The sequence below is a fragment of the Coptis chinensis genome, chromosome 2 (genome assembly GCF_015680905.1).
Source record: "Coptis chinensis isolate HL-2020 chromosome 2, ASM1568090v1, whole genome shotgun sequence".
NCBI classification, from domain to species: domain Eukaryota; kingdom Viridiplantae; phylum Streptophyta; class Magnoliopsida; order Ranunculales; family Ranunculaceae; genus Coptis; species Coptis chinensis.
The window spans coordinates 110,708,081-110,735,909 of NC_141457.1; the positions used below are offsets into that span (position 1 = coordinate 110,708,081).

Here is a 27,829-nt window from a genome sequence, read left to right on the forward strand (position 1 = left end):
TTAGGGAAACCCTCCTCCGCAACTGGCTCGTCTGAAATGTTAAGTAGGATGAGCAAACAACTATGCCCGATAGAAAGCGTGCATATGTGATAAATAGACTACTTATAACAAAGCGGTTAAAACATGCGAGGTTTTATAATAATATCAAAATATCGTGACTATACAATAAGTCACTAGCTAGCATAAATCATATCGGCATGCTTCTTTAATATTCAAAATATAGCTTTCACAACCATCATACAACTATTGTGGCCGCTGCATCCTATTAGAATGGTGAGGTGCGGTACTCGACCCGATCCGCGAGGCAATCTCGGTTCAAGATGCTTTCGATTGTGAACCATGCACCGTTGTTTTTTCGATTTTACCGACGAGGGAGATGAAATGCCGTTGTTGTGTTCGTTACACAAAATCCCCAAAGCTTTTTAGGGCTCGGTGGGCCCCTGTGACCACGACCCCCATACGGGCTGTCACCTAACTTACGGTGGTCAACCGTTCGACGACCGCGGACGCTTTCGGGATCCGAAACACATCGAGTGGACTAAACTCTCATTCCCGGCGTCTAAACCTCATCGAGGTAGCATGTAACCCCATGCAAGCTAATCACCATACGGGCGTGACGCATTACAAGCATGGTTATCTAGAAAAGTAGAAAAGGAATTCGGACTACATCCGGTGATGCATCCCTTTAAAGGTGGCCCACCACCCTCGAAGGTGTACACCACCGGTTGGAATCTAGAAATTACTATTTGTCTCGGAATTGCGACAGCGGTTCCTTCTTTTTAGGAATTCACAATTTCTTTTCTAAATCCCCTCGTGATAAGCATAGTAATATCTATATATACTTTCGTATTACCGATTGTTTTCCAAATACTATAGATACATATTTAGATTTTCTTTTTAAAATTGTTGGTCTCAGATGTGCGAGTTCTGGATTTCCCACCATCGAGTAAAACAACCTATGACTCCCAAACGGGCCAGTCATAGTAAATAACAACCGATGATTCCCAAACAGCAAATCATCGTAAATAACTACAAAACTCTATCCCGGGGACAATCGAACCTCACACATATTTACAAACAACCGGGTAATCCTCACCCGCGATACAAAATCCATCTCTCGTCTCCATCGGAGACAAAGAGACGTGAACCCTTCCCAAAACCAGTTTTCTCTTTTAACAAAGAAAACCCAATCTCCATTACCCGATTTTTACAAAAAAACCCATTTCACATTTAAAGCTATCTATATATACGGTTTATATCGAGGAAATACGATTGCAAAACATGAATATCATATATACATGCATGGTTGATAATAAATATCTATTTCCTGTTTAAACAATTTAAATCATGCATGAAAATAAGCAGACCATATATTGGTATGTAGGTTCCTACCTTAGCAAGCCCCGTTCTCCTCAAGCCCACTTAACAGAATCAAGCTCGCTTAACCAAATCAACTTCGAATTCAATCCTATAACAAAGATATATATATATCGTCGGTTGTTAGCATTGATCGAACAATGATGAATTCTTAACTAGTGTAAGCGAGAAGAAATCTCGGCGTTAAGAATTGGGGTTTAGGATAAATTTTATCTAACTACCGTTATTAGAGGTACAGGCCATTTAAACCTGTTACTCGACGAGGGGGCTCTGTAGTCGTTTACAGCCACTGTAGAACCGCACGTCAATGCCAATCATATCTATCAATCCCCCTAACTATCATGATTTTTCCCAACTCTAACTACAACAAATTCCACTCTTCAATTCACATTTAATCCAATACTACTAAGTGGGTGTTCTTTCTCACTCATTCGATACTCAACGTGATCTTAAACAAGTGTGAACTAGCATCAATACTCTAAAATAGATTGAGTATTTAAAATTCTTACCGAGTCAGCCGATCTCTCCTTAGTTTTCAGCTCCACCTCTATTCCACTCCACTCCAGCTCTTCCAATCTGCTACTGCCGACTTTCACCACCCCCAATACAATCAGTTACAATCAATACATTCAACTCCATCGAATTTTAAAGCTAATTAACTAATAGAGACGGAATCGCACTCACCTTTCTCTGCGATTTCGCTTCGGTATGCTCGAATTCACTTCTACTCCAACTGCTACTGCCGAAATACCACACCCCCGTTCAATATTTCCATCAATACATTCCCAACTATCGACGTCGAGTTCAAACTAGTTGTTTGGAACAATTAAACTCACCCGGCAGCGGCGGTACGAAGAAATTCCACTCAATTTGAATCTTCACGCTTGGTTTTGGTGTTACTACGATTAGGTGTTAGGAATTGTTGGTTTGAATCGATGGGAATCGATGGGAATCGAGAGAATTTCGGTTTCTCTCTCCTAGGGTTTTTAAAAGGTGTGAATTGGGGAAGAAGAAGTGCGATTTTGGTTTGTGCGGTTTTTGCCTGTTTCGCGATTTTCGTTTTTTTTTTTCTATTTGGGCTGGGATATATTTAGGCCCAAGCCCAATATATCCTAATTAGACTTAACGTCCTAATTAACTCTAACCCCCACTAATTCGACTTAGCGTCTTGATTATTTTTCGGCCCATCCCGCTAAATTTAATCTTCTATATTCTATCTCACCGCAGGCTATAACAATAACCCACTCATGCGTGTAGTAGCCGTTAACTTCGTGCGCCCGCAAGACTTGAGTAAAACCGCTAACTGGCATTTTGTCAAATTTTCGCATATGGTCGCTTACCTAACGTGGCTTATGAGTCGGAATTAAGTTTCAGTAAGTTACGTACGGTTGAAATATAAACCCGACGACCAATTTACATAAATGACCCTATATTTGATATGAAATTTACAAAAATACCCTTAACGAGAATTCAGGACTTTACACATTAGAACATGCTCACAAAAATTTTAGACTGTTAGATGAAAAGTTCAAAAATCACAAATGAACACTAATTTTTACATGGTTAGACATATCCAAATATTATGTTTTTTTGTGAAAATGATCTACATGGTGGAAAGATTATCTCCACAAAAAACTAGGCCTTAATTCATTTCTATGTCGAAAATGTGGCTATAATATGCGCATAATGAATGTGCCTCTATCCATATACCATGGTTTATATCATGCTCCACAACTTCACCCACAAGTTGAACTAGAACTTAATTTTTTTGTGGATATGTCCAACAAACCATGAAGATCACCTCCATAAAATTTCATCTCATTTGATGGCGCTTAACAATGTCAAAAAATGATTGCAAAATCGCCAAAAATCATGTATTAAAAAAAAAAATCAAAGTTGGCAACATTTTTTTTTAACTAGGTTTGAAGTTTTCAAATGAGGCGAATCTTAGTAGAGTAGTTATCCATAGTTAGTAGATCATATTTACAAAATATTAGCTCTTAACTTCGTCTTGTAAAAGGAACGTGATATAAACCATGATATAAAAACCATGTAAACGGATAAAAATATATATATATATATATATATATATATATATATATATATATATATAAGTAAAGGAAACGGACATGCCAAATTTGGAATGTAGAACTAGATTATATGCCTGATCAAATGCATGTACCACAAGCCACAACCCTGTATACATGTTACATATAACTTTTTGACACTCCAATTTATTACCTCTAGATTTATATATTTAATTTATTGAAGCAAAAAGAGAGACTGTTGGCTAGATCCCATCAAGTGTATCCCCCACCCAAAAAAAAAAAAAACAAAAAAGAAAGAAAAGATTCCCAATTCAAGTGTTCTTAGTGGGGCTTTTAGCTTTGTTCCTTGTGAATAAACAACATCACTTCATGGATTAATTAATTAATGAGTAGTGTTACACGGACCTACTTTTTAGACCTATTATTGCGTTGGATAATGTTGGTTTGTATTGCATTACACACGGACACGTATCTCTATGTAAATCAATGATTAAGACTTTTAACATATCAGTAGGTTCAAATAGTAGGTTAAATAAGTGAGTCGGTGTACCATTACTGTTAATTAATTTGGTCACTGAGTTTGTTTTTAATAGAAAAGATTGCATACCTTATTTCATTTCTTGTGTGTCATGTATATTATTTTCCCTTTTATCTCTTTCCCTTCGTATGTAGATCTTCTTTCTTTTTGTATGTAGATTATAGTGTTGTAACTCATTCTCTTCATGTATAAATACATGACAAAAGGCTATCTCCTCTATTGAGGAAGATGAACCAAATATTGTGTCTTGCCATAGCATTATTTATTTTACATGGTGTCAAAGCGTAAGTTCTTGGTCTGTAATCTCTATTCTCTCATCACAATCTGATCAAAACTTCATCAAGCATGACAAATTCATCTCTTTCTTCAATTTCGGGTACGCTTTAACTTCGAGTTCTTGCGGCAATTCGTTGGACTCGCAAACTTCGACTTCGGTTGGCCTTCAGATAAATTATCCATTATACGTTCATCACTCGATCTGATACACATAATAGGAAAGATTTCATACCTTATTTCATTCCTTGTGTGTCATGTATATTATTTTCCCTTTTATCTCTTTCCCTTTATATCTTTACATGTAGATCTTCGTTTTTTTTGCGTGCAGATTACAAAGTTATAACGGATTCTCTTCTTATATAAATATAATTTGAATGCCACGTAGGGTATAGAGTCTCAAAGGAGTTAATAAAAGAGTCTAAATAGATTTTTATTAAATTAAATATATGACAAAAGGCTCTCTCTTCTATCAAGGAACCCGCACCAAATATTGTGTCTTGCCATAACATTATTTATTTTACAGTTTTAGTTGCCATACAAATTTTAATTTAATTTCAGGGTATTTAGTGAAAGGAATGGCCACCAAGTATCCAACTAAAAAAAAAAAAAAAAAAAAGAGGAATAGAAGAGATAGCCATCAATGATCAGTTATGAAAAGTTAGCTTAATTTACTATTACACATGAACAACACCATAATAGTGCGAGAGCACAAGCTAGCATTAAGCCATTAAAGCCTAATCTACATACAAAGTAGCTATACCATATTACTTATTACCTTGATTATATTCATTTGGAATTGAGTTGTTTTATTGAGTTTGCTCATTTTTTTTTTACGTTTTATTTGACAGCGGGACCAACTCCGATCCCCGACTCAACCAAAGCAATTAATCCAAATCAAACAAACTTTGTTACGTTGGCTTTCAAACCAATCAGCACAACTTTTGGTGCATGCACGGCATAGAAACCAAAGAAAATCCTGGTGGTAAGATTAAGATACAACTAATTATTACATGAAAAAGATTGAAAGTGATGCTTACATGAACAATGCCAAGAATATGGTAGGGATCAAGAGAGAAAAGGGCAGTTGTTGGAGGGAAAATATCACCCCTACTACGTCTTCCTATGCTTTTCCAACTTTATCAACAACGGCCTCTCTTGTCTTGAAGTTTGGTGGTAGACAGTTGGAGATCGTAGTTTGAGCAAACACTCGGTCATCGCATTTTAAAAATATTTCAAAACTCCCACAAAGTGAGAAAAATTGATGGCTGAATGCAATAATTTTGTAATTAGGCCCACTTAAAGAGCCATTTGTTCGTTTGGTTTGTGACAAAAATGCCATCACTTTCAGTTTTGGGAAATTAAATTAAGTTGTACGTATTCACATAATAAAATTTGGTGGTATGGATAAAGCAAAATATATTAACTCTCACAAAAAAAAAAATATTCAAAGTTCAAACACAAAGGATCGGAATCAAGTGATTGGGAAATGCACGATGTGTCGCTTCATTGGTGTTCCATAAATGGTTAGAGAGGCACTCATTGAGGCATCGTGATTATTGCGCACCTATAGCCATGACTAGGTAAATCTGTGTTGAGGTTAATTCTGCATTAGGAGTCTAAATCCTAACCTCTATTAACCAATTCATTTTGAGTTTGATGCTCATTTGTAATATGGTATCAAGTGAGCTAATTGTGTTTGACCCAAATAACCTAATTGTGTTCCACATAACCCCACAATAAAACTTTATATGTCAGGATTGTCATGTCATAAGTAAACACCATGTTGCGAGTCTAAAGCCTAGCCAATCATAATAACATGCTATTCAATTATTTACAAACTGAAAAACCCAACGGATACACAATGTTGTGACCTAAAGAGATCCCAGGACAATATTGTGTTATAGCTATTGAAATATTAAAAACTTACGAAAAATGAACTCAAAACACCTACCAAGAAAATTAAAATGCCTAACCCAAAATGGGGAACAAATTAGCACGGGGAGTGGAATGACCACGTGGGGGTACGAAGGTGCTACGGCACACAGTGATGGAAACGAGACAAACAAACCGAAGAGCTCCGCACCGAATCCCAAAAAGATGGCTGTGTCCTTTTGTTTATTCTCTGGTGCCTTCTAGCTGGCTCTCTGCCCACATGTACCAGATTCGGATTCAACAGAGCAATTCCCAAAAACCACGTCTTACTAAACAAAAAATAAGGTGGCTTGGCCAATGGTAACGAATTCATAACACGTGTTATTATATTTTAAGAGACAAAGTAACAGCAATACGGTAATCAGTGAAGTGAGTTAGGAGTTTGCAATTTTATACTGTTATACATGCTTAGTTTGCTTGTGGCGCTATCAAGACACGCCACGTGTACGACCAAACAAAACAAATCAAGTTCCCCACGTGAATCAACAAATCACTCCTTAAAAATAAGAAATTACCTACTGTGCCCTCAGTTTCAATTCCAGGAACCCATATCTAGAGGTGGCAATTTTACCCCCGGCCTGACCCGGATTTACATATTAAAGGCTTGGGATGGTATACCAAACTTAAAGCCCGGCCCGATAATATGACCTATTTATTTTAAGAACTAAATGTGTTTTATGATTATAGAGTTGCTAGAGTACGCAGAATTATGGGTGCGCTGGCATCTAGAGCCTTAGTTATAGACTTTGCCATGCAATGCAGTGCGTAATTTAGAATTTGGTTTATGATTATATTCAACTTATTTTTTTAGTTATTGTTGGCAATATGAGGTGTAACTTCACTCACTTTCTTTGTGGTAACTAAATACCTTGTAACACTAACATAATTTGTTTTTCATTTGTACTATACTTTATTTTATTAGAAAAGCTAGTGTGCGCAGGTTGTATATGGTGTAGTCAATCTATGCCACTCATAACAACAAAAGGTGTGTGTGTATTGCATCACGAAGTACTATGCGTATCGGTGCAGCCTGAATACTCTAGAACTACTATTATTTTATAGCATGAACAAGATAGAAAACCAATTATTAGTGAGATAGAGGAAACAAAGTTAGAAAACATATATATTGGGGTTAAAAATTATAGGTATGTACTATAAAATGATAAATTTTGGTGTAAAAAGACAAATCAATAACAAATGTACGTTTTTTCGTCAGTTATTTCTTTTAATACTTGTATGCGAAAAGCCCGGCCCGAAGCCCACTACGTGATGGGGTTAAGGGTTGGACTTGGGCTTAGCATGTTAAGTAAAAACCTAGCCCGGCCTGAATATATGTTTGTCCCAAAAAGATTAGGGCTAGCCTGACCCAATTGTCACCTCTACCCATATCTCAACCTTTCTTCGATCTCTTCTTTTTTCTCTGGTTTTTTCTTCTCAAAGGCTTAGAAGAAACCACCCAATCTCCATCTACACTTCAACGTCTCGCAACAAAATGCATTCCAATTCGCAATTACAAAAAAAAACCTCGATTAGTAGACACCGACTTAAGTGAAGATCACAATTACCAATTCCAATATAGTAATGAACAAAAGTTTTACCATCTCCCAATTCTTTTTTCTTACTGGCGAAAAGAAGAAGAGGTGGTAGTTGGGGACTGGTGGGAGGCAGTGGAGGTGCAAAGCAAAGGCAAAATGGGAGGCAATATTTCAAAACAATAACACTTTTCTAATTTTGTTTTGGGTTGTTGGGTGTACACAAGTCACGTTGTGGTTGGACCGGAAGCAAACTAATCATTACAAACATTGTAGCAAAAATGAGCTCGTCCAGTGAGTTAGTGATTATGTGAAATTACACACGTATGTATTTTAATGAAGTGGTTTAGTGAAAAAATATATATACTACGTGAAATGGGGATTCTCGATGTATACAGTCCGGATCTTAGAAGTACATATTTATTTTAACCGGATCTTAGAAGTACATACTTATTTTAAGTTAAAATAAATACGTAAGTAAAAATTCACCTAAAAATGAATTCAAACCAAATTTTTTGTGGATATCATCTACTCACCATAAAGACAATCTCCACAAAATTTTAGATCATTTGGAAATCTCTAACCTAGATAAAAATTGTTGTCATTTTTAAAAAGAAATATAACGCTATAGAAAATAATGTTTTTGGAATCATTTTTTGCCTAGGTTAGAGATTTTCAAATGAGTTTAAATTTTGTAGAGATGACGTTTATGGTGAGTAGATGATATCCACTCATTAAGCTATTAAACTGACCAAAAATTACGAAGTATATGTATAAATGAGAGTCTAGGGTGTCAAAAATGGTTTTATGCCTTTTATAGTTTGAAAGCTATAAGGAATTGAGATTTGAGATAAGACATAACTATCTTTAAAAAAAAAAAAAAAACAAACAAACAAACAAACTTGCAGCACCTCCTTCTTCTTCCCCCAAAACTTGCAGCACCACTCGAGCTGCCTACACCCTCGCCACCACCTCCCACCGCTGCCCCCTTAAACCCCCCGACCTCGTATCTGCATGGATGCCACCGCCACCACCACCACCACCCTTATAACCCAGATCTAAAAACAACCCGACCACCGTCTACATTCACCACCAACAACCACCACCTTCTTCTCCACCACCGTCTCTCCCCCTAAACCTAACCATCATCTTCCCCTAAAAAAACGTCCATTATCTTCTTCAACCACTGACTACCATCCTTCAACCACCGACCCTCATAAACCCGACCACCAACTTCCAAAAATAAACCCCCCCCCACGCCAAAAAAAACCCACCAACTGAGGTAATCACCATGCTTGTGTGATTAACAAAAAAAAAACTTGAAGGTTTGTTGTCAGTCCTTGCTGTTTTGTAGGTTTGGGTTAGTTATGTTTTTTGTTTAGTTTCTTGTGGTTGTTTATTGGATTCGATGGAGTTGAGGTTGGTTCAGTGTTGAGTTTGTTGACTGGGTTTGATTTGACATAGCATTCTTGTTTGTTGTGGTTTGGTTTTGGTTTCGTATGATTTTGGATTTGTTAGAGCATAAGGTGTTATTGTTATGCTCTCTCAAAAGGAGCATGTGCATTGCCCCTTTCGTGAGTTAGACAAGTGCAAAAATTGGGCAAATGGTGGTGGCGACGGCTTCGCGATTTCATATATTGAAACTCATATTAAGAAACAACACTTGAGTAGGCAGGGAGATGCAAACAGACTACGAGATAAAATCAAGGAAGACGTAGGTTTATATTTATCCGTTCTTAACTTCTTGAAAACGGTGAACAAATGGATATGTGGTCAATGTGTCAGCTTGTATACACTAACCATACCATGTCGTCATTCATGAGGCATTATAAAACCACCAGAAAGGACTGATAATGGGGAATTGGGATGTCTTATTGTTGGTATACTTGAACCACTACCCATGCATCCCTAAGACCATGCAACTTGCACTCTCATTGCAAGGAGACACTGCCTCTTGTTGTGGTTCCCTCTCTTGATGAGACACTACTTGATAGGGCATTCTGTATACCTTTTCGCATTGTAAAAAGTATACATCGTGCTTGTCGTCTGGCCTTTTCTGGTGCATTGAAATTTGCACTCTGGGATATTATGTTTGATCCTAGTTCAGTTATGCCATGGGTTCATCTCCTCTTTCTCCTATGCTGCACTCTACATGTTTTTCAACCACAGAATTGTCAGGAACATCGGTCTGGTACTAGGAAAAATTTCAGCAGAAACAGATTCTCCAAGCTTTGATGACATGGAATGAGCCTAGTGGACTATTTTACCTTTTGGAGTCTGTAATAGAGCCGCCTTCAATCCAACCCCCAAGAAATCGGTTCCTACTTAGAATGTGCGTCAATGCTTACAGAAAATTGCTGATGGACATTTTGCTACATCGGTAAAAGTGTTGCCATCATCAGGGGTTGCCCCTAACTCAATGGAGATTGTACATGGATTATTAGAGGAGAAGCACCCGATGCGTCAACCACTTGTAAGACCTACTATTCCTTTTGTTAAGCCTCCTTTATTGGTAGAGAGAGACACTTTACTGTCATGCATCAGCTAGGTCGTTTCCGAAAGGCACATCATGTGGTCGTGATGGTCCCCGTGTTCAACACTTGTTGGATGCTATGAGTGGTGTTGCAGTAGCTATATCGTCTAACATGTTAGATGCCTTGATCCCTATGGTGAATCTTTGGTTACAGGGACGATGCCCACAACCTTTAGCAGAATTCATAGCAAGTGCCCCGCTTACTCCACTTCTTAAGCCGGATAATGTCATTCGTCCTACAGTTGTGGGCATGATTTGGCGTCGTCTTGTCTCCAAGATTGCAATGAAAGAAGTTTCTAAAGATGTGGTAGAGTACTTACAGGATTTTCTGTATGGGGTCGGTGTTCCTAGTGGAGCAGAGGCGATTTTACACACTGTTAATCGCATGGTATATGCTAACAGTGACAATACCTCTCTTTCTATGTTGCTTGTAGATTTTCAAAATGCTTTTAACATGGGTGACCGGACTACCATGTTGAGAGAGGTTCGTATTTACTGCCCGACTATTACCTCTTGGGTCGAGTATTTGTATTGTCAACCTGCGATGTTATACTTGGGGGTTGATTACATATGGTCTGCTACTTGGGTCCAGCAAGGCGACCATTTAGGTCCCCTTCTCTTTGCACTGGTGTTGCATCATCTCATTTTACAGATCCAGTCCAGATGTCAGGTATTGCTACATGTTTGGTACTTAGACAATGTGACTCTGATTGGGGATACAAACCAAATACGTGACATTTTTGTGTATGATTCAGGAAGAAGGACCTTCTTATGAGTTGCCTCTTAATGTGGCTAAAATTGGGATATTTTGGCCCTCACTGGATCCACATCGCTCCACTCCCAATCTCTTTCCTTTAGATTTATCCCGTCCTCAGTAGAAGGTTAGGTTGCTTGGAGGGGCAGTCAGCATTGATTCATCTTTTGTCATGGGCATTGCTCGTAAGCATGTTGAAAAAGTTATGACTTTGATAGACCGTTTAGCTATTTTGGAAGATTCACATTGTGAGTTAACACTTTTACAAGCTTGTGTGAGGATCTCTAAGCTGGTCTTTACGATTCGCACTTGTCCACCATCCTTGTTTAGAGAGGTAGCTAAGACTTTTGATCGGCATCTCCGTAGTATTCTTCAGGGTATTATAGTTTCTGATGGTCTTGGTTTCAATGATTTACAGTGGCGTTTAGTTATGCTTCATTTACGTCATGGTAGGTTAGGTATCTTTTGTGCCACTGATGTCTCTGCATTTGCTTTTGTGACCTCCCGTTTCCAGACTGTTGAGCTTCAGAACCACATTCTTAGGAGTTGTGGTACAGTGCTTATGTGTGAGATTTTTGATGATGCTAGCATTGCTTTGCATCATGTCTACCCGATCTACACCTTAATTCTTTGACTGTGAGTTCTACCGTCCCCTCAAAACCACAAAAAAATTTGGCGGAAGCTTTCTACAGTAAGATCATTGCAAGTCTTGAGAGGGAGTTCGAGTTATCTGCTCGTCAAAAGGTAGTTATTAGATGTTTGAAGTCGGAACACGTAAATAATTTTCTATTTGCCATTTCGATGGAGGGACTTGGACAACATATGTCGCTAATGGAGTATCGTTCTATTATCCGGTACCGTCTCATGATTTCTTTGTACTCTGATGGGGGTCTATGCCTTGTATGCAAAAAAGTAAACTAAATTACTATGCAACACATTATCGACATTTTTCAAATTTCAAATACGAATATGATCGTGTCAGAGATATTTTATGTAATACATTTTGGAGGGCTGAGATATAAGTGAAGAAGGAGGCTCCCGTCAATTTTCTCACGGATCCGAATGAGAGAAGATCGACACTTCGTCCTACGGATGTATTAATCTACAATTGGTCTGAAAATAGGCATGCATGTGTTGATGTAATTGGAGCCTCTCTATTGGTAGGGCTTGGGAATTAAGTCTTTGAGGTGAGAGAAGAAGCTAGTAGAGCAACGTTAGAAAAGATTGAAAAACATGAGAAAGTTTGTAGGGCTAACCAACATTGTTTCATTCCGTTTAGTTTTAACACTTTTGGTTTCTTTGCATAACAGTCTGTTGAGCTCCTTAAGAGATTACATAAAATTATAGACTGCAACATAATGATAGCTGGTTCTAACAAATTTATTTTTATGAGAATAAAATTTGTCATTCAGAAAAAACTTATAGCGTAATTTGTTGGCCGTCTGTAGTAATCATTTGTAAAACTAGTTATCCTTATCATTATCAAAAGACCGCATATGAGGCTAAAGTTTTAACTTTTAACTTTTAAGTTGATGTTAGATGTATTTGGCACCTGTTTCAAACAGAATGTGCATGGTAGTATTGTACACGCTTGTCGTCAAAACGGAACAAATTCATGCTAACCTCGTTGCTTTCTGGTTTCTTCTACTTTACCTTTAATATTTCGTCGTTATCCGACGGTCGGTAAAGAAAACAATGATTTTCAAGTTTCTCAACCAACGACTAATTTGCGTGTTAAAAACTACAATTCGCGACGCACGTGCCTATCAAGATGGCAACAAAATAAGTTTGGGTAGTTAGCACTTAGCAAACCACACCACCTGTCTTATAGCAAACCGCTCCAACGCAAAGAGTACAATTCCGAATTTGCGTTTAACAGTTTAACTATAACTATTTTCTTTTTCCGTTTTGTCTGTCTATCACAATTAGGGCTGTCAATTGTTTTAGATAACTAACTCGAACCAAACCCATAAAAAACGCTTTGAGTTTTTGTAATTTAGTTTGCCCTGCACCGAATTGATAAGATAACATTTTAGTAATATTTATAATTAATTTTGTATATGTTTATCAATTGTGTGGCTAAAATTAATTGATTTAATTTTTGATTGAATTGATTTTATACTTTTTGATTCAGTTGGTTTGGTTTTGGTTTGTAGTATATTTTATTGGTTCGATTCGGTTTGGTTTCAGATTCTCAATTTTATCAGTTCGATTCGGTTCGATTTTGGTTTGTAGTATATTTTATCAGTTAGATTCGGATCGGTTTCATTTAGGATTTAATTGATTTTATGGTTTTCGATTCAGTTTACCCAAAAAAAAAGTTTTAAGTTTTGGTTCAGTTTCAGTTTGAAATATATCTTATTAGTTTGGTTCGGTTTTGGGGCGGGGAGATTACATATATATAATAGCAATTAAGTTATAAAACATCGTTAATTTGATTTTACAGTAGAAGTGGGAGCTTGGGATGGTATAAATATATGGGAGGGGTTCTAGGGGCATATTTTATCTTTAACATGTAAACAAATTCAAAATTGTTATGACATTTTTAAGTTTTAGATTAGGCTAATTTTTTGTAGATATAATTTCTTAACTATTATAAGTATTGTCACAAATAATCAAAAAAAATCAAAAAATCAAAACTTACCAAATGTAGTTAGAATTTTATAAAAATTGGCTAATAATTGTAGACTGTTTATTTTCACTATTTTTTATATTATATTTGGCAAGTTTAGAAATTTTTGATTTTTTTAATTATTCGTGACAATCTTACTATATTAGAAAAATATGGGGTAAGAGGAATAGTATTTTGGTGTCACATTTGTGTCCGTCACAAAGATAGAATGATAATTACCTGATTTTCAGAAAAATATGGCAAAACAGTAAAAAGTGTTTAAGTCTTAAAGATAACTATTATAATAGTTAATATTTATTTATTTTTGTCATTTTCGGTTTTTTTATCTGTTCTGTGGGCTACTAAAATAAAATAATTAAAAAAATGTAAAAAGAGAGATAGACGGACAGACAGTGTTTTTTTTTTCTCTCTCTCCAACTGTGGGCTCTATGTATACTAAATATTTTTTTGCTCACGTGCATAGCACCTGGTGTTTGCTAGTGTTTATAATAGTTAGAAAATCATATATACACAAAATTAGCTTAATTCAAAATTTATAAATACCCTAATGATTTTGAATTTGTTTAAGTACTAGAATTTAACCCGTGGCTATGCCACTCGAGTCATTATTGGTAAATTTAGCAAAATAAAATCGTATCAATTTATTATTTTAACCCTAATTTTATTGGAAAAAAATCAAAAGTGTTTCCACTATTATTTTACATTTAAATTGAACTTTTGTGCATCATACATACTCAATTTTCGACAATATAGATATAAAATAATGTACCTACAAGTGCTTCAAATTGAGTAAATATGCCTTATGCCAACAAAACATGTAGTTGTTAAGTCCCTTTATAAGAATTAGAAAAATAAATAAAAGTTAATAGCAAACTCCTATAATCCAAAATATATATTGTTTTTCCAGGTTAACTATTTTTTGAGGTTATTTCAATGCATTTTGATCCACGACGATATCCCGTTCTATGATTTTAGTTTTTGATTTGCATTCCGTTTTTGGCTTTCCGTTAATTTATTCTTTGAGATTAGTTCAATATTTGCATTCGAGTTTTCTATTTTTTTAATTATTTTTTGAGTTTAGTTCAATCATTTTGTATTCGGTTTCGGTTTCCATTAATTATTATATGAGGTTTTTTGATGTATTTGCATATCGTTTCGATTTCTGTTAAATATTTTTGAGGATTTGCATCCAATTTCTAATTTCCGATAATTATTATCGATGTTAGTTTAATCAATTGGATTTTAGTTAATTACTTTTTTAGTTTAGTTTTTGCATTTACATAAAATTTCCGATTTATCGTTAATTACTCTTTGAGCTATGTATTTGAGTCAGATTTTTAATTTCCTTTTAATTATCGATGTGGTGTGTAATACCAATTCCTATGCGATCCATATTAGTGTATTTGCAAAACATGACATAAAAAAGTAAATTATGCTTGATTTTTTATGTGGGATCATCGAAGATTATCCAGGTTCGATTTCCTATTTAATTTTTTTAAATTATGCATTTGACTCAATATGTGGAATCTTTAAAGATTATTCTGAGCGGGTGTTGTTATATTAATTATTCTGAAAAATATTTGTAAATATCAGAACTATTATATATTAATATTATATTGATCTAAAACTCAACCAAATTTTTATAACATTAAAATCTCACTCTCCATTTAATTCGCTTTGATAAAACCCTTCAATTTCATTTTGTTGTTTAATAAAGAAGTTTTTGAAGTTTTGTGAGATTGCCTAATAAGTTGAAATTTATATATATTAAAATTCTACTTGAATAGCAAAGAGTTCCAATCATCACGGAAAGAGATAATATAAACACCATTTTAAATGTAAAACTATATTTATCGAGACATTCCCACAATATATAATTATGTTTTGAGGTTAGTTCAATCTGATTCATCAAATTTCAATTTCCGTTATTTTTTTTTGAGATTAGTTAAATCGGTTGCATTAGTTTTCGATTTCTTGTTAATTATTATTTTCAAATAATTCAATACATTTGCATCTAATTTATAATTTTAATTGTTCTTTGAGGTTATTTCATCATTTGTATCTAGTTTCGATTTACCGTTAATTATTTTGTAAAATTAGTTTAATGCATTTGCATTCGGTTTTCGATTTTCGTTTATTATTTGATTTTTATTTGCATTTTGATGATTTTCCGTTAATTATTGTTTGAGGTTAGTTTGAATTTGCATCCAGGTTTCGATTTCCGTTAATTATTTCTTGAGGTTAGTTCAATGCATTTGCATCTGAGTTTATTTTTTGAGATTAGTTCGATGTAGTTGCATTCGGTTTTCGATTTATTAATTATTTTTTAAGATTAGTTCCATCCATTTGCATTATGTTTCCAATTTATAATTATTTTTTTTCTTTGAGGTTAGTTCAACGCGATTAAATCTAGTTTTCGATTTCATATTAATTTAATCTTTAAGGGTTAGCTTCAATGCATTTTGCATCCAGGTTCGATTTCAAAACAAATTTTTTTTATATTAGTTTGATGTATTTGCATCCAAGTTTTGATTAATTATTATTTGAGGTTAGTTTAATGCAATTGTATCCATATTCCAATTTTATATTAATTAATTTTTAAGATTAGTTTAATCTTTGCATTTTTATAATTTTCGATTTTCGTTAAATAGTATTTGAGGTTAGTTTGATGTATTTTATTAGGTTTTTTAAAATTAATTATTTTTTGGCGTTAATTTTCATTCATTATTATATATTTTTAAAATATTTGTTTTATTGTTTTGCTGTTTTTTTTTTTTTTAACTATATTTTGAGGTCATGTTAAAGATATATTCGAAATAAATTGGTCTTTATTAAACACTAAAATTGTATGAATAAGCTTTTTATCAACTTACTCTTTACCGTCAAATGTACTTATTGTATTATCAACTTACTCTTTACCATCGGATGTACTGATTGTATTATTAATTTACTGTTTACCGTCAGATGTACTGATTGTATTAATTGTTAGCCGTCCGATATAAACTTAACACAAAATGCTTAAAGACCAAACTATTTTATTATATAGATTAAGATAAAATATGTCACTATAACCATTTCTAAATATATAAATATACAATACAGTAGGTCAAAGTCAACAAAATCAGCCACACTATATACGTATAGACCCCTACAATAATTCAAAAATAATTCAAATAGAAAGAAGGACGTTAGGTAGTAGGTACGGCGTACTAGTAAGTAGTAACAGAAAGAGATACGGATCAGTTTAACACAATCTTTTGCAATAAATGTCGCTCCTCCTAGCGTTAAATAATTTTAATTCAGTCCCTTAATAATTTAAAATTGTGTAAAGGTTGCAGGGGGAAACGGATTTGAAACACGTCCGTACAGGTAACGGAAACAAAAAGTTAGTTTAGGCAGTCCGAGATAACGGACACGTGGAGGTTTAAAAGAGGTGGGCCGTTGGAGTGGCGTAATAGTGGCAGGTTAACAGGCTGGACTGACAGAAAAAGAGTAATGATCCGCCCTCCGATTCGGCGACCAGATTTGTCGTTATTACCCAACTCAGCAAATCCGTGCGGCCGTTTTGATTAAGAAATCTTCTAAAAAAACGAAATGCTCTACAGCCTGGCTTTTTTAGTCAAACACTCAAACTCATCTGCTCCAACCGTACTCCACTCTATGTCCTACCAGAAATTTTAAATTCACCGCATATCATTCTATGTCTTCTTATTTACACGTGGTTTTAATTTTAAGATAAACTTGTTAAGGTGTATCTGCTGTACAGAAAGGCCAATATTGAGAGTCACCAGCAAATCCCACTTCAACTTATTTCTCTTATCTTCCTCAATTTTTTTTTTTTTTTTTTTTTTTCAAAACATAGACATGAATTCTTTTTTAATCAAGGAAAAGAATGAATGTATCAAAAATTAATTTGTCCGGTAGTTAGGAGAAAAAAATGCAAATGCAACTGTCTGTTAGCTCGTCTCATATTATATGGTACTTATGGTACCATAGTACAAAATATCTCTATATATCGCGATATTTAGGGATATCTATTCAAATTTCAAAAAAAGATATATAAATATCACGATATATTCAGAGATATATACGACTGCAAATATCGATGATATTTAAACGATATTTGTGATATTTGTGATATTTTAGGATATTTTGGAGATATTTGGCGATATTTTGTGTATATAACAATTTTATTTAATATTTACTATTATATTTCAAATAAATATAAATAATGTATCATTATATATCAATAAATATCTACAATATCTATGATATTTGTCGATATTTTGGATATATTCACGATATTTGTATTTGAAACAATGTCAAATATCCTCAAAGAGGGGGATATATCCACGATACATATCTAAAAATTGAATATCGATAAATACCCATATCCTGATATTTTGTACTATGATGGGTACAACCCATTTTGTATTGGGCGGATTAAAATAAAAATTTATTTTACAAATTTACCATTGATAAAAAAAAAATTGTAATTTGTGTTGGACACTCCCCACCTATATCAAAGATAACTTGTTTCAACCTTCTATTGTCTTTATCCTAAAAGACCCCACTTCACAAAAAATATAAAATAAAAAAAATAACTAATTTCAAAAAACAATTTTCAATCTAAGAATTCCCAAAAACAAATATATCTAGACAGTCATATATACCGCTATGTAGTTTGCTCAATCGACGTAGTGAAGTCGTCAGAGGAAACTAGAATGACACTACTAAATCGTTAGGACACCGTCAAGTATTGTATGGTATCAAAAATAGTGAAGTTTCCATTCGTATGAATTCTTTTTTAATTAGGGAAAATAATGAATGTATCAAAAATTAATTTGTCCAGTAGCTAAGAGAAAAAAATGCAAATGCAAATGTCTGTTAGCTCGTCTCATATTGTATGTACTCGCCATTGACAAAAAAAATCGTAATTTGTGTTGGGCACTTCCCCACCTACATCAAAGATAACTTGTTGCAACCTCCTATTGCTCTTATACTAAAAGACCCACTTAAAAAAAACAAAAAACAAAAACAAAAACAAAAAACAACTAATTCCAAAAAACAATTCTCAGTTTAAGAATTTCCAAAAACAAATATATCTAGATGCCCATAAATACCGTTATGTAATTCGCTCAATCGACCTAGTGAAGTCATCCCGATTCTAGAGGAAGCTAGAGCGACACTGCTAAATCGTTGGGACACCACCAAGTATTGAATCCAATTCCCAAACAATCTGGCTGGGTTGCATAAACTAAGCCCAAACGACACTGCTAAATCGTTATTAAATCCAATTCCCAAACGACCTAATTGGGTCGCAGAAGGTAAGCCCAAACAACATTGCTAAATCGTATAAAGTGAATTCTCACGGTATGCAAAGGTCATTTGAAACCTTCTACATCGGAACGACCTCGTGGTGTCGTATGAAGTGAACCACATTCATATGACGAAGCTGCTCCCTTAGCCATTTTGCTCTCCATTCATTATTGGTCTTTGTAATAAACTTTTCACACCTTTTCTAAAAATCATCACCACCCCTATTCGTCTTCAAAAATAATAGCGCTGTCACTTTCAGAACTATCATAAGCATAAGTATCTTCGTCGTCATCTCCATCATCAGTGTCATATCCTTCATAAGCATAGTAGTCGTCTTCATTATTTGTTTCATGTACATCCATTATCTCCTCCACTTCTTGTACTGCTATAGGAGGAGAGGCGAACCAATTTTCCGTTTCCACCTTTGGCGGTCTATAGTTTCCAAGAAGAATGACGAAATTGAAGATAACAAAGACAAAGGTTAATCTCCAATTCATTTTGGCAATCAAGTTCTGAAAGAAAGCATGAAGTTTGTGATATTATGGAGTGTTTGTGAATGAGAAAGTCATAATATAGTAAAGCAAGGTTGTAGCTAATCCTAAGATGAGAAATGGAAGTCTGGGTATTTTTACGAACCTCATTCAATTCCTTGTTTTGTAATCTCGTTATGTTTGCATTTATTCTAAACGATAAACGTAAATAATGAAGTTAACTGGTTATTTCCGATTTATATTTGTGTGGGCTTTGGTGATGGGGTCTGCCCAAGACTCAATGTTGTGCCCAACATAAATACAGACTCCAAATTGGGACGGGGTCTGCCCAACACAAAATGGGGTCTGTCAATAACATGACTCTTATATTTACCTACGAATAGTTCTTATATTTTACACTACAAAACAAAAATAAGTTCTCTTACAGTTCTTTGGAACTTCCAAAAATCAAAAATTTTAAAAATTTTATAGAAATTTACATTTTTCTCTTAATATTGAGCAATTTAGATATACTATTACGACTTACTATTTAAGTAATGTTGGTTTGTAACTCTGCATTAAAATATACACATACATATGTCTCAATGTAAATCAATGGTTATTGTTAGTAGGTGGATCAAATTAGTAGGTGTATATCATTAATGCTTAGTACGCTAGAAAATTAAAAAAAAATCATAAATCAAATAGTTGAAAATGGAAAATCATATATTTAGAGCATCTTTAGGTGGTAGTATAACTTGTCAAATTTTTTCATATTTGAAGAAAAAATTCGGAATTTCTCGGAATTCCATCTCTAGGTGGCTTCATTCATGGTCGCGATAACTGCATTCGCATTATTGTTGTTCGCAAATCACGGAGGTTTGGATGCGGATCGCGAGGCGACAAATAATACTAATGTAAGCCCCAAGTTATTTTTTTTTACTTTGACTAGCACCACGCGCCAGTAGTACTAGAGAGCACCACTACTAATGTCGCGCAAGTTATTTTTTTTTACTTCGCGGGAGTTTTTTGTGAACTTGGGGGCGACAGTGGTAATGTTGTGCGACATTAGTACTGGCGCGCATGGTAGGGTTTCCAATTGCATTTGCGGTCGATATTTGTGACCACCTAGAGTTGGTCGAAATTTGCGACCAGATTTTTAAAAATTTTTTCAAATTTTTAGAGTATACTACCACCACCTAGAGATGCTCTTATTCTATATATTAATGTAATCCGTTTCTTGCTTCACACTTTACAATTTCTAAACGTTACTCACGGTGTGGATTATGGAGTTTCATTTCCAAAAGAGTATGTTTTATCAAAAATTTCTTACATAATTGTTACAAAAATATTAATTGGTAGTTTGATACATAAGTTAAAAATAAAAATAAATGGAAAGGTTGTTAAATAAGGAAAATTGATATGGGGATGAGGCAGGGATGAGCTGATTCTAATTACCCAGAGCTTGGTTGAGTATGTAAAATCAGCACTGTGAAGAGTTGACGCGTGTCAACGGACAGCTCACAGCTGTATACATTCAAACCGCTTCCCTGGAAGAAACGGTGTTTTTAATGCTTATCACCGGTATTACAACCGCTTAAACCAGTCATCTATATCCTTTCGTTTATAAACCCCTTTCCGCTCCCTTCCCAAAAATCTTCTAAAACACAAAGAGAGCGAGGCTCTCCACCTATCCCAAAAAAAAAAAAATACCAATCCTATTTTCTCAAATTTTTTTCCCTATGGCTTCTATATCATCATCAAGAAGAGATCTTGATCGAATCAAAGGACCATGGAGTCCAGAAGAAGATGATTTATTAACAAAACTTGTCCATAAACATGGCCCAAGAAACTGGTCTTTAATCAGCAAATCAATCCCGGGTAGATCAGGAAAATCATGTCGTCTTCGTTGGTGTAATCAGCTTTCTCCTCAAGTTGAACACAGAGCCTTCTCTTCTGAAGAAGACGATACTATAATTCGTGCTCACGCCAAGTTCGGTAACAAATGGGCCACGATTGCCCGTTTATTAAACGGTCGCACTGATAACGCGATTAAGAATCACTGGAATTCTACTCTTAAGCGCAAAGCTTCTGGTGGTGAAGATATTTTTATTGATGGATTGACTAGGCCGTTTAAGCGATCGGCGAGTGTAGGGACGGTTGCGCCGTATAGTTCTGGGCTTTATCTTAGTCCATGTAGTCCTTGTGGATCAGATGTAAGCGATTCTAGTTTACCAGGTTCATCTTCTGGCCATGTTTATCGACCTGTTGCTAGAACAGGTGGTATTTTACAGATTGAAACTTCTTCATCAACTAATGATCCACCTACTTCACTCAGTCTTTCTCTTCCTGGTACCGATTCGTGTGAAGTTTCGAATCAAGCTATAAAAACTCAATCCGTTGATCAAATACCATCTGCCCTGCCAATGCAGCAATTTCCTCTATTGCAGCAAAACAACAGTAACATGGTGTCATCAGATATTAGTGTCTCGCCTATCGAGAAACCAGTGGTTTCCAAGGCATTTAGTGCAGAGTTTTTGGCAGTGATGCAAGAGATGATTAAAAAAGAAGTTAGGAATTATATGTCTGCGATGGAACAGAATGGTGGTATGTGTTCTTCTCAAGCTGTTGATGGGATTCGAAATGCTCTTGTGAAGCGTATTGGCATCACTAAGATTGAGTAGACAAGTAGTATTTTTCAGGCGGAAGAGGAAAAGAAAAAACATATATTGTTTTTTCTGTTTCTTTTATACAAAAATAAATTTTGGGGCTTGTACAGAAAATGAAAAGGAGTTGGATTGACAGAAATCATCAAATGCCAAGTTGAAGAACACTAAAAAAAAATGAATCTTTCTCTTTTTCCGGTTTTAGATTAGTTGTTTAGTTGAGGATAAAAAATGAAGAAAAATCTTCAATCAAAGTTTTTTTTTCATCTTATTTGTTCTTCATGTGATTATGTTTTTTCTGTTTTATTTAAACTTTCAGTTGATATATTCTGTTAGAACTTTGAATTATGGCAAAAGAAGTTAAAAATAGCAAAACGAAACGTTTTAATTACGAGACAGAACTGAAAGGAAAGAAGAGGGACAAGTGGGTACGTTTTTTTGTTTGTTTTTTGTCTTAGAAACGAGATTCGGTTTTGAATTAGGAGATAAGTATCCAGCTATAACAGTTGATTTTAAAATATCTTACTGTTGGACTGCTGGTTTTGATTTTTTAAAAAAGATTTTCTGTTAAATACTTAAATTATGGTTGTACGTTTTGTTGAGACAGCTGTATTGCCAATTAAGTAGCCGTGTTCTTTTTGGAAGTTAAAAAAGAGTTTTCAAAGTCTAAAAGGAAGTCGCTTCTTATCTAAAACTGATTAAAAGGAAACACACTTGAATGTTATCATTAGCTGTTTGATTTCATTATTAAATCTGTGATTCTTGAGTCGTATTTTTGACAATGTCTCAAATGGAAATATGTTTGCAATGTATTTTCTTTCTTTGGCTTGTTTTAAATCTTTTAATGTTTGGTTCTTATAAAAAATACAGACAGCAGTTTTCTATCGAAAAAAAGAGAGAAAATTATATCACGCTGATTTCTGCAAAGGCAGAAGTAATATTTTATCAGAAGTCATTCGGCCATTAAATTTAACAATTTTATTTATTTATTTATTATTTTTGAATCCTATTTCATGAGGCATACAGAATCAGCACCTACCATCGCACCTCCGCAAAAATCTGTGTTAGCTTGCACTGCTGACCAATATCTATGTTTAGTATCTTGATGTTTTACGGCAAGTCTAAACTTTTTCTACATCAATCAGTTTCCCTTCAATTTCCAAAGAAATGGAGCGGGAACATCAGTATGACTCCTCTAACTTCTTTCCTAACCTCCTCCATAACTCCCAACAAACTAACTAACCGCATTTATATCACACTTCTAACTATTGGGAATTGACGGAACGACCAAGTCATATGAGTGTGGCTCATGTTTGATTGATGTTAACAATTTAACTCCTAATTCATTCTCTGTCCTACTCCTAAGTCCTACAACTACCAACTACCAAGGGATAAATTGGTAATCAATACGTTCAACAGTTTACACTCCCAAGTATATTATCTAGAGAGCAAATTGTCGCATTTACAAATTACAAGTTTACAACTAAAGTCAGTAAGCGTTTTGAGCAATGTACACGTCGCAAATGATGCAGCATGCACGGTTGGCAATCGCAATGATAGCATTTGTTGTGCAAATCAGATATGTATACGTATTGAGTATTGAGCATAGGATTCTACGTCACTCAGTGTCTCAGTACGGAAACCATTATTTCCAGATTGGTCCGTCTTGCAGCCTGGCATGACCATTGCAAGCTGCACCGTTGCGCCTCCACCATCACGACTGTTTTGTAGGTGTGATATTCTCTATTCTCTCTTTTGTAACCCATAGTAGAGTGCGTTTGTGTTTCATGTATTTTATGTCGAAACTTAGGATTCTGTGGTATTGTCATTTTTTCTCCTTCCAAGGGCTGTGATTCGTCCGTGCGGTTGGAGAAGAGGTGAGAAAAAAAAAAAGTGTGAGGGGTTATCCATCTGTAACCTAATGGCGAGTGGTGACTAACATGAACTTGTTTTACTGCAAGTCTACTGGTCTAACACTAGATTCAGACTAACAGAAAAATGATCAGATACTTTTTGGATAAGAATTTACTCAAAGACATCCACAAATATGGAAGGGAGTATATTGTGGGAAAAATGAGACTGCCTTCAATGGTTGCCTCCATATCCATAATAAGTATCTGGAATCAAGTTTCTAAAAACGTAATTTTTTTACAAATGAGGAGTGATATTTATAGATATAGAAAATAAGAGTTTTCGGAGCACAAAGACTCTCACTGGATAAGACTGGCCAACATAATATTTGACCGGCTTAAGTGGCTAACTGAACCAGTGGGCCGTCCAGGTGTTAACTCGAACAGTAATCGGGATTGGTTAATTAGACTTATGACCGAGGTTAATGATCGGAGACAGTCATATGTACTTATAATCAATAATAAGTCCCTAATGAAGTTGTTGGCGATGGTACAAATGTGGGGATACTACAAATACCAATTTCTCTAAGTTGATTGGAAGGTTTCTTGTCAGGCTATATAGCAGATGATCATGTGATGTTGCATATCCATGTAATCCAATTGATTCTCTCATACCAAAACATACAAATTATGCACCTATAATGTAGGAACAAGTAAAGTTAGTGAAGAACAGACTCTTGAATTCACAAGTCATTGCCGGAGCGTTTAAAACATTTCCCATAAAAAACTCGTACAAGTAATAGCTAATATTACCGAACAATACTTGAACTTGTGATTTTCTATGTCGAAATATTTTGATGCCCAGCTTTACTCATTAATCCAACATCAAGAACAGAGATTTCACACTATTTACCATCATCTCCTGGCTACCACAAGGACTCGATGACATGGGAGCAGTACCAAGTCATGACTTGGTAGAGTATATTGGTGACATGGAGTTAAGGAACAAACAAAACACTTGATAAGTAAGCTAATTACAATGGTGAAGCTGATACAGTCGCACGAGTGTCATTTTGACCATTTCTTAGTCACAAGTAAACACAGACACCTAGATAAAAGTAAGCTAACATGGGTCCAAATGTTCTCGAAGGGAAAACTTCCCCGCCCCACCCCACCCCCTCCCCATATTTTCAAATATATAAGCACAGAGTACATGCAAAGATATTGCTTGGACTAAACAAGACAAGTCTTTGTCCATTTCCTCACGTTCCGAGATTGAGTCTGGAAGACGTTGGTGCTCCATACGAATATCTCCATTGCCCACAAGCCAAGCATTTGTCCAACTTCACATTGTTCTCTAAGGTACAAAATTTACAGGACCAGATTTTGAACTTTGTCCCGATATCTATAGGCTTTTGGTTACGACAAGCTTCACATATCTGAGCTAATGGCTGGAGTTATCCACCGTCGTTGAACACAGAAAATTCCAGTCAGTTCATGGGAGACCCAATAGAAATACTAGCTTTTATGCTTTAAATATACACCTTTCCATATTATCAACAGAAACAACAAAAATTAAACTGGCCAGAAACTTCTAAAAGTAACCATCATAACAAAAGCCAGTTATACTTGCATAACAGAATCAACCTAATATAACCAGTTTTGTCAAACCAATATTGACTTCAAACTAATAAGCTCAGACAACCATAGTTCCATCCAATATGCCTATTTTTGAACATAACTGTATGAGTGTAACCGATTAAAATCAAGTATTAGCTGACATGTGTTTACGTCCTTATGTTCTCGTGTTAGAAAGAGATGCAGTAGATTAATTGATGAAAACTGCAATATGCAATATGACATGTCTCTGCTTTGTATAAATATATCAAGTTTAAGGCTTTTACCTGATTGAACAAAGTGCATATCCCACATTCCCAAAATGAGTTCTCCTCTGTAACATCTATTGTCCGAGGGTCAAGGATGGACCTAGAGTTAGAAGCCTGCATAACATTTTCTGGATGACCATGTTTTGGTCCTTCACTGGAAGAAGTAATTGTTGTTGCCGCATTATCTCCCACAACGCCTGAGACATGTGTCTCTGTAACGCTGGAACCTCCCTTAAGTTGAACTGCTTGGGGCATTTCAAACCCACTTTCCTCTTGAACAGAAACTCCAGAAGCTTGAGATCCACACCACAACTCATCCTGCATTCTCCTTTCTGCAGCCATTGCAGCAGCTTGTATTGGGCTTAGTGCACCCATAATATCGCTATCACCACCAAGACGCTTAGGGCCAGAGGGTAATAAAGAACCAAGACGTGCTCTCTTTTCAGCTGCAGTTAACGCAGATTGGCGAAGAGGTGGCAAAGAAGGTTGACGAGAAAACCCACCCAATCGTCTTCCAGGACGATCGAACCCCTCACCTGTGCCAGTTATTCCTCTGGTCATCAGCTCCTCACATTCCTAACACAAAAAAAATTAATTACATGCCAAGGTACAAGTTCAAAAGTAAAAAGTGAACTAGAGAAGCATAGATCATAATTGCATCAAGAAGTATGCAACAATTTTCTTCTTTACATTGCAGCATGGATAATTTTTCAGTTAGGTCAAAGAAAAAGGAAAGGAAAATACAGGCTACATTTTCAAAAGTAACACATAGACCAAAAAGCCAAATCCTTCAAACTGAGATCAATTGGTGCCGACTCATCATTTAACACCCTCCGCAAACTCCATTTTAATCAGAATCTTTTAGAAAAAACTAGCATTCTGATATGTTTCATCATTGGATAAAATATAGTAAAGAGTTAGATTAATACCTCTCTAATGTCATCCCATAGCTTATAGAAAGCAGCATTGTGAGGACCATGATCGTTATGACAAAGCTCGTGGAGCATTGTGTCAAGAACTTGATTATAAGGAATAAAATCCCAATCCCTGTTGTGCTTCCTCAATCTGAGCTTAACTTCAACACCATCTCCCATATTCATCCCAAGAAGAGAAGGGTTGCTAGGACTGCAATTTCAACATCTATCAACCAATGTGAAAAAAACAGATAAAATGATTAATAATAGACTAAAAAGCATGAAAAGAAATATACCTGAACTCAGATAGAAGTTTAACTCTCCATTTATGTTTTTTCATTATAGGTTGAACTTGTTTTGCTATTTTCTCAAGTATATTCCGCGCCTCATCTTCTCCTGGCATTTTTAAGGCCTTGATTTCCCAAACCTTGTTAAGATCTCCGAGATTCATCCTCCGTTAAGTATATTGCAAAAGCTGTATCAAGAGAAATAAAACCATAAAACAAGTATTAGTATTTTTGTCAAAGTTAAAAATCATGTATCCACAAACTCACTCCTGCATGCAATATTATTATTCCACACTAGTGTTGCATATTTAACAGTTGACACTACGTTTCCAATCTTTTGGAGCATATTTCGGAACAAAATTAATAAACTCTGAACACTTGAGAGTTTCAGTTAATGTACTTCAAATGAAATTGGGTAATCAGGCTTACCTGATAACTTGGTTTTGGGGAGGACCAATAAGGGTAACCAATTTGATGTATAAATACTTAAATACGTGGTTGTTGTTTCAGCTTCACTACTCCATTGGACTCTGTTTCAAAGTTACGCCACAAATTTAGGCCAAAACACATAAATTGGACAAATAATTTCGGTTTTATGCACGGATGACCAATAATTACGGTTTTAGATAAAAATGGGCTGATATCAGCATCTATCACTAATAATTTCTATAATAAAGACATTTTCGGGCAGCAAATTATATTTTATTAATATCAATTATGACTTTCTTCTCAATCTAGCAAAAAAAAACTCAAATTAGAAACTTGTAAAATACTTTTGAGATCTAATTGTTTAATCTTTGAACTAGTTGATTTGT

The 27,829-nt window shown here is 35.2% G+C and overlaps 2 protein-coding genes across 2 annotated transcripts; one reads left to right on the plus strand and one right to left on the minus strand.

Moving 5' to 3' along the window:
- The first annotated feature begins 20,854 nt into the window (after window positions 1–20,854).
- MYBR1 (myb domain protein r1) lies at window positions 20,855–22,348 on the plus strand. The gene has a single exon (XM_086592128.1). It carries the CDS (start codon window positions 21,154–21,156, stop codon window positions 22,093–22,095), a length of 942 nt encoding a protein of 313 aa, XP_086448254.1. The 5' UTR covers window positions 20,855–21,153; the 3' UTR covers window positions 22,096–22,348.
- A 2,577-nt stretch (window positions 22,349–24,925) lies between these two features.
- On the minus strand, window positions 24,926–27,583 carry LOC147520579 (DNA-dependent metalloprotease WSS1-like). Its single transcript, XM_086592129.1, has 5 exons — window positions 27,444–27,583; window positions 27,024–27,202; window positions 26,743–26,938; window positions 25,832–26,389; window positions 24,926–25,378 (listed from the first exon to the last, which is right to left on the minus strand). Exons 2-5 carry the CDS (start codon window positions 27,176–27,178, stop codon window positions 25,190–25,192), a joined length of 1,098 nt encoding a protein of 365 aa, XP_086448255.1. The 5' UTR covers window positions 27,179–27,202; window positions 27,444–27,583; the 3' UTR covers window positions 24,926–25,189.
- Between the last annotated feature and the right edge of the window lie 246 nt (window positions 27,584–27,829).

Bases quoted from the DNA above. Each gene is read 5' to 3' on its own strand.
- MYBR1 (XM_086592128.1), top strand. From the start codon at position 21,154: ATGGCTTCTATATCATCATCAAGAAGAGATCTTGATCGAATCAAAGGA.
- LOC147520579 (XM_086592129.1), bottom strand. From the start codon at position 27,178: ATGAATCTCGGAGATCTTAACAAGGTTTGGGAAATCAAGGCCTTAAAA. The intron at 26,390-26,742 runs GTATTAATCTAA...TTTTTGTGTTAG, and splicing joins TATGGGATGACATTAGAGAG to GAATGTGAGGAGCTGATGAC. The intron at 25,379-25,831 runs GTAAAAGCCTTA...GGATAACTCCAG, and splicing joins TATGCACTTTGTTCAATCAG to CCATTAGCTCAGATATGTGA.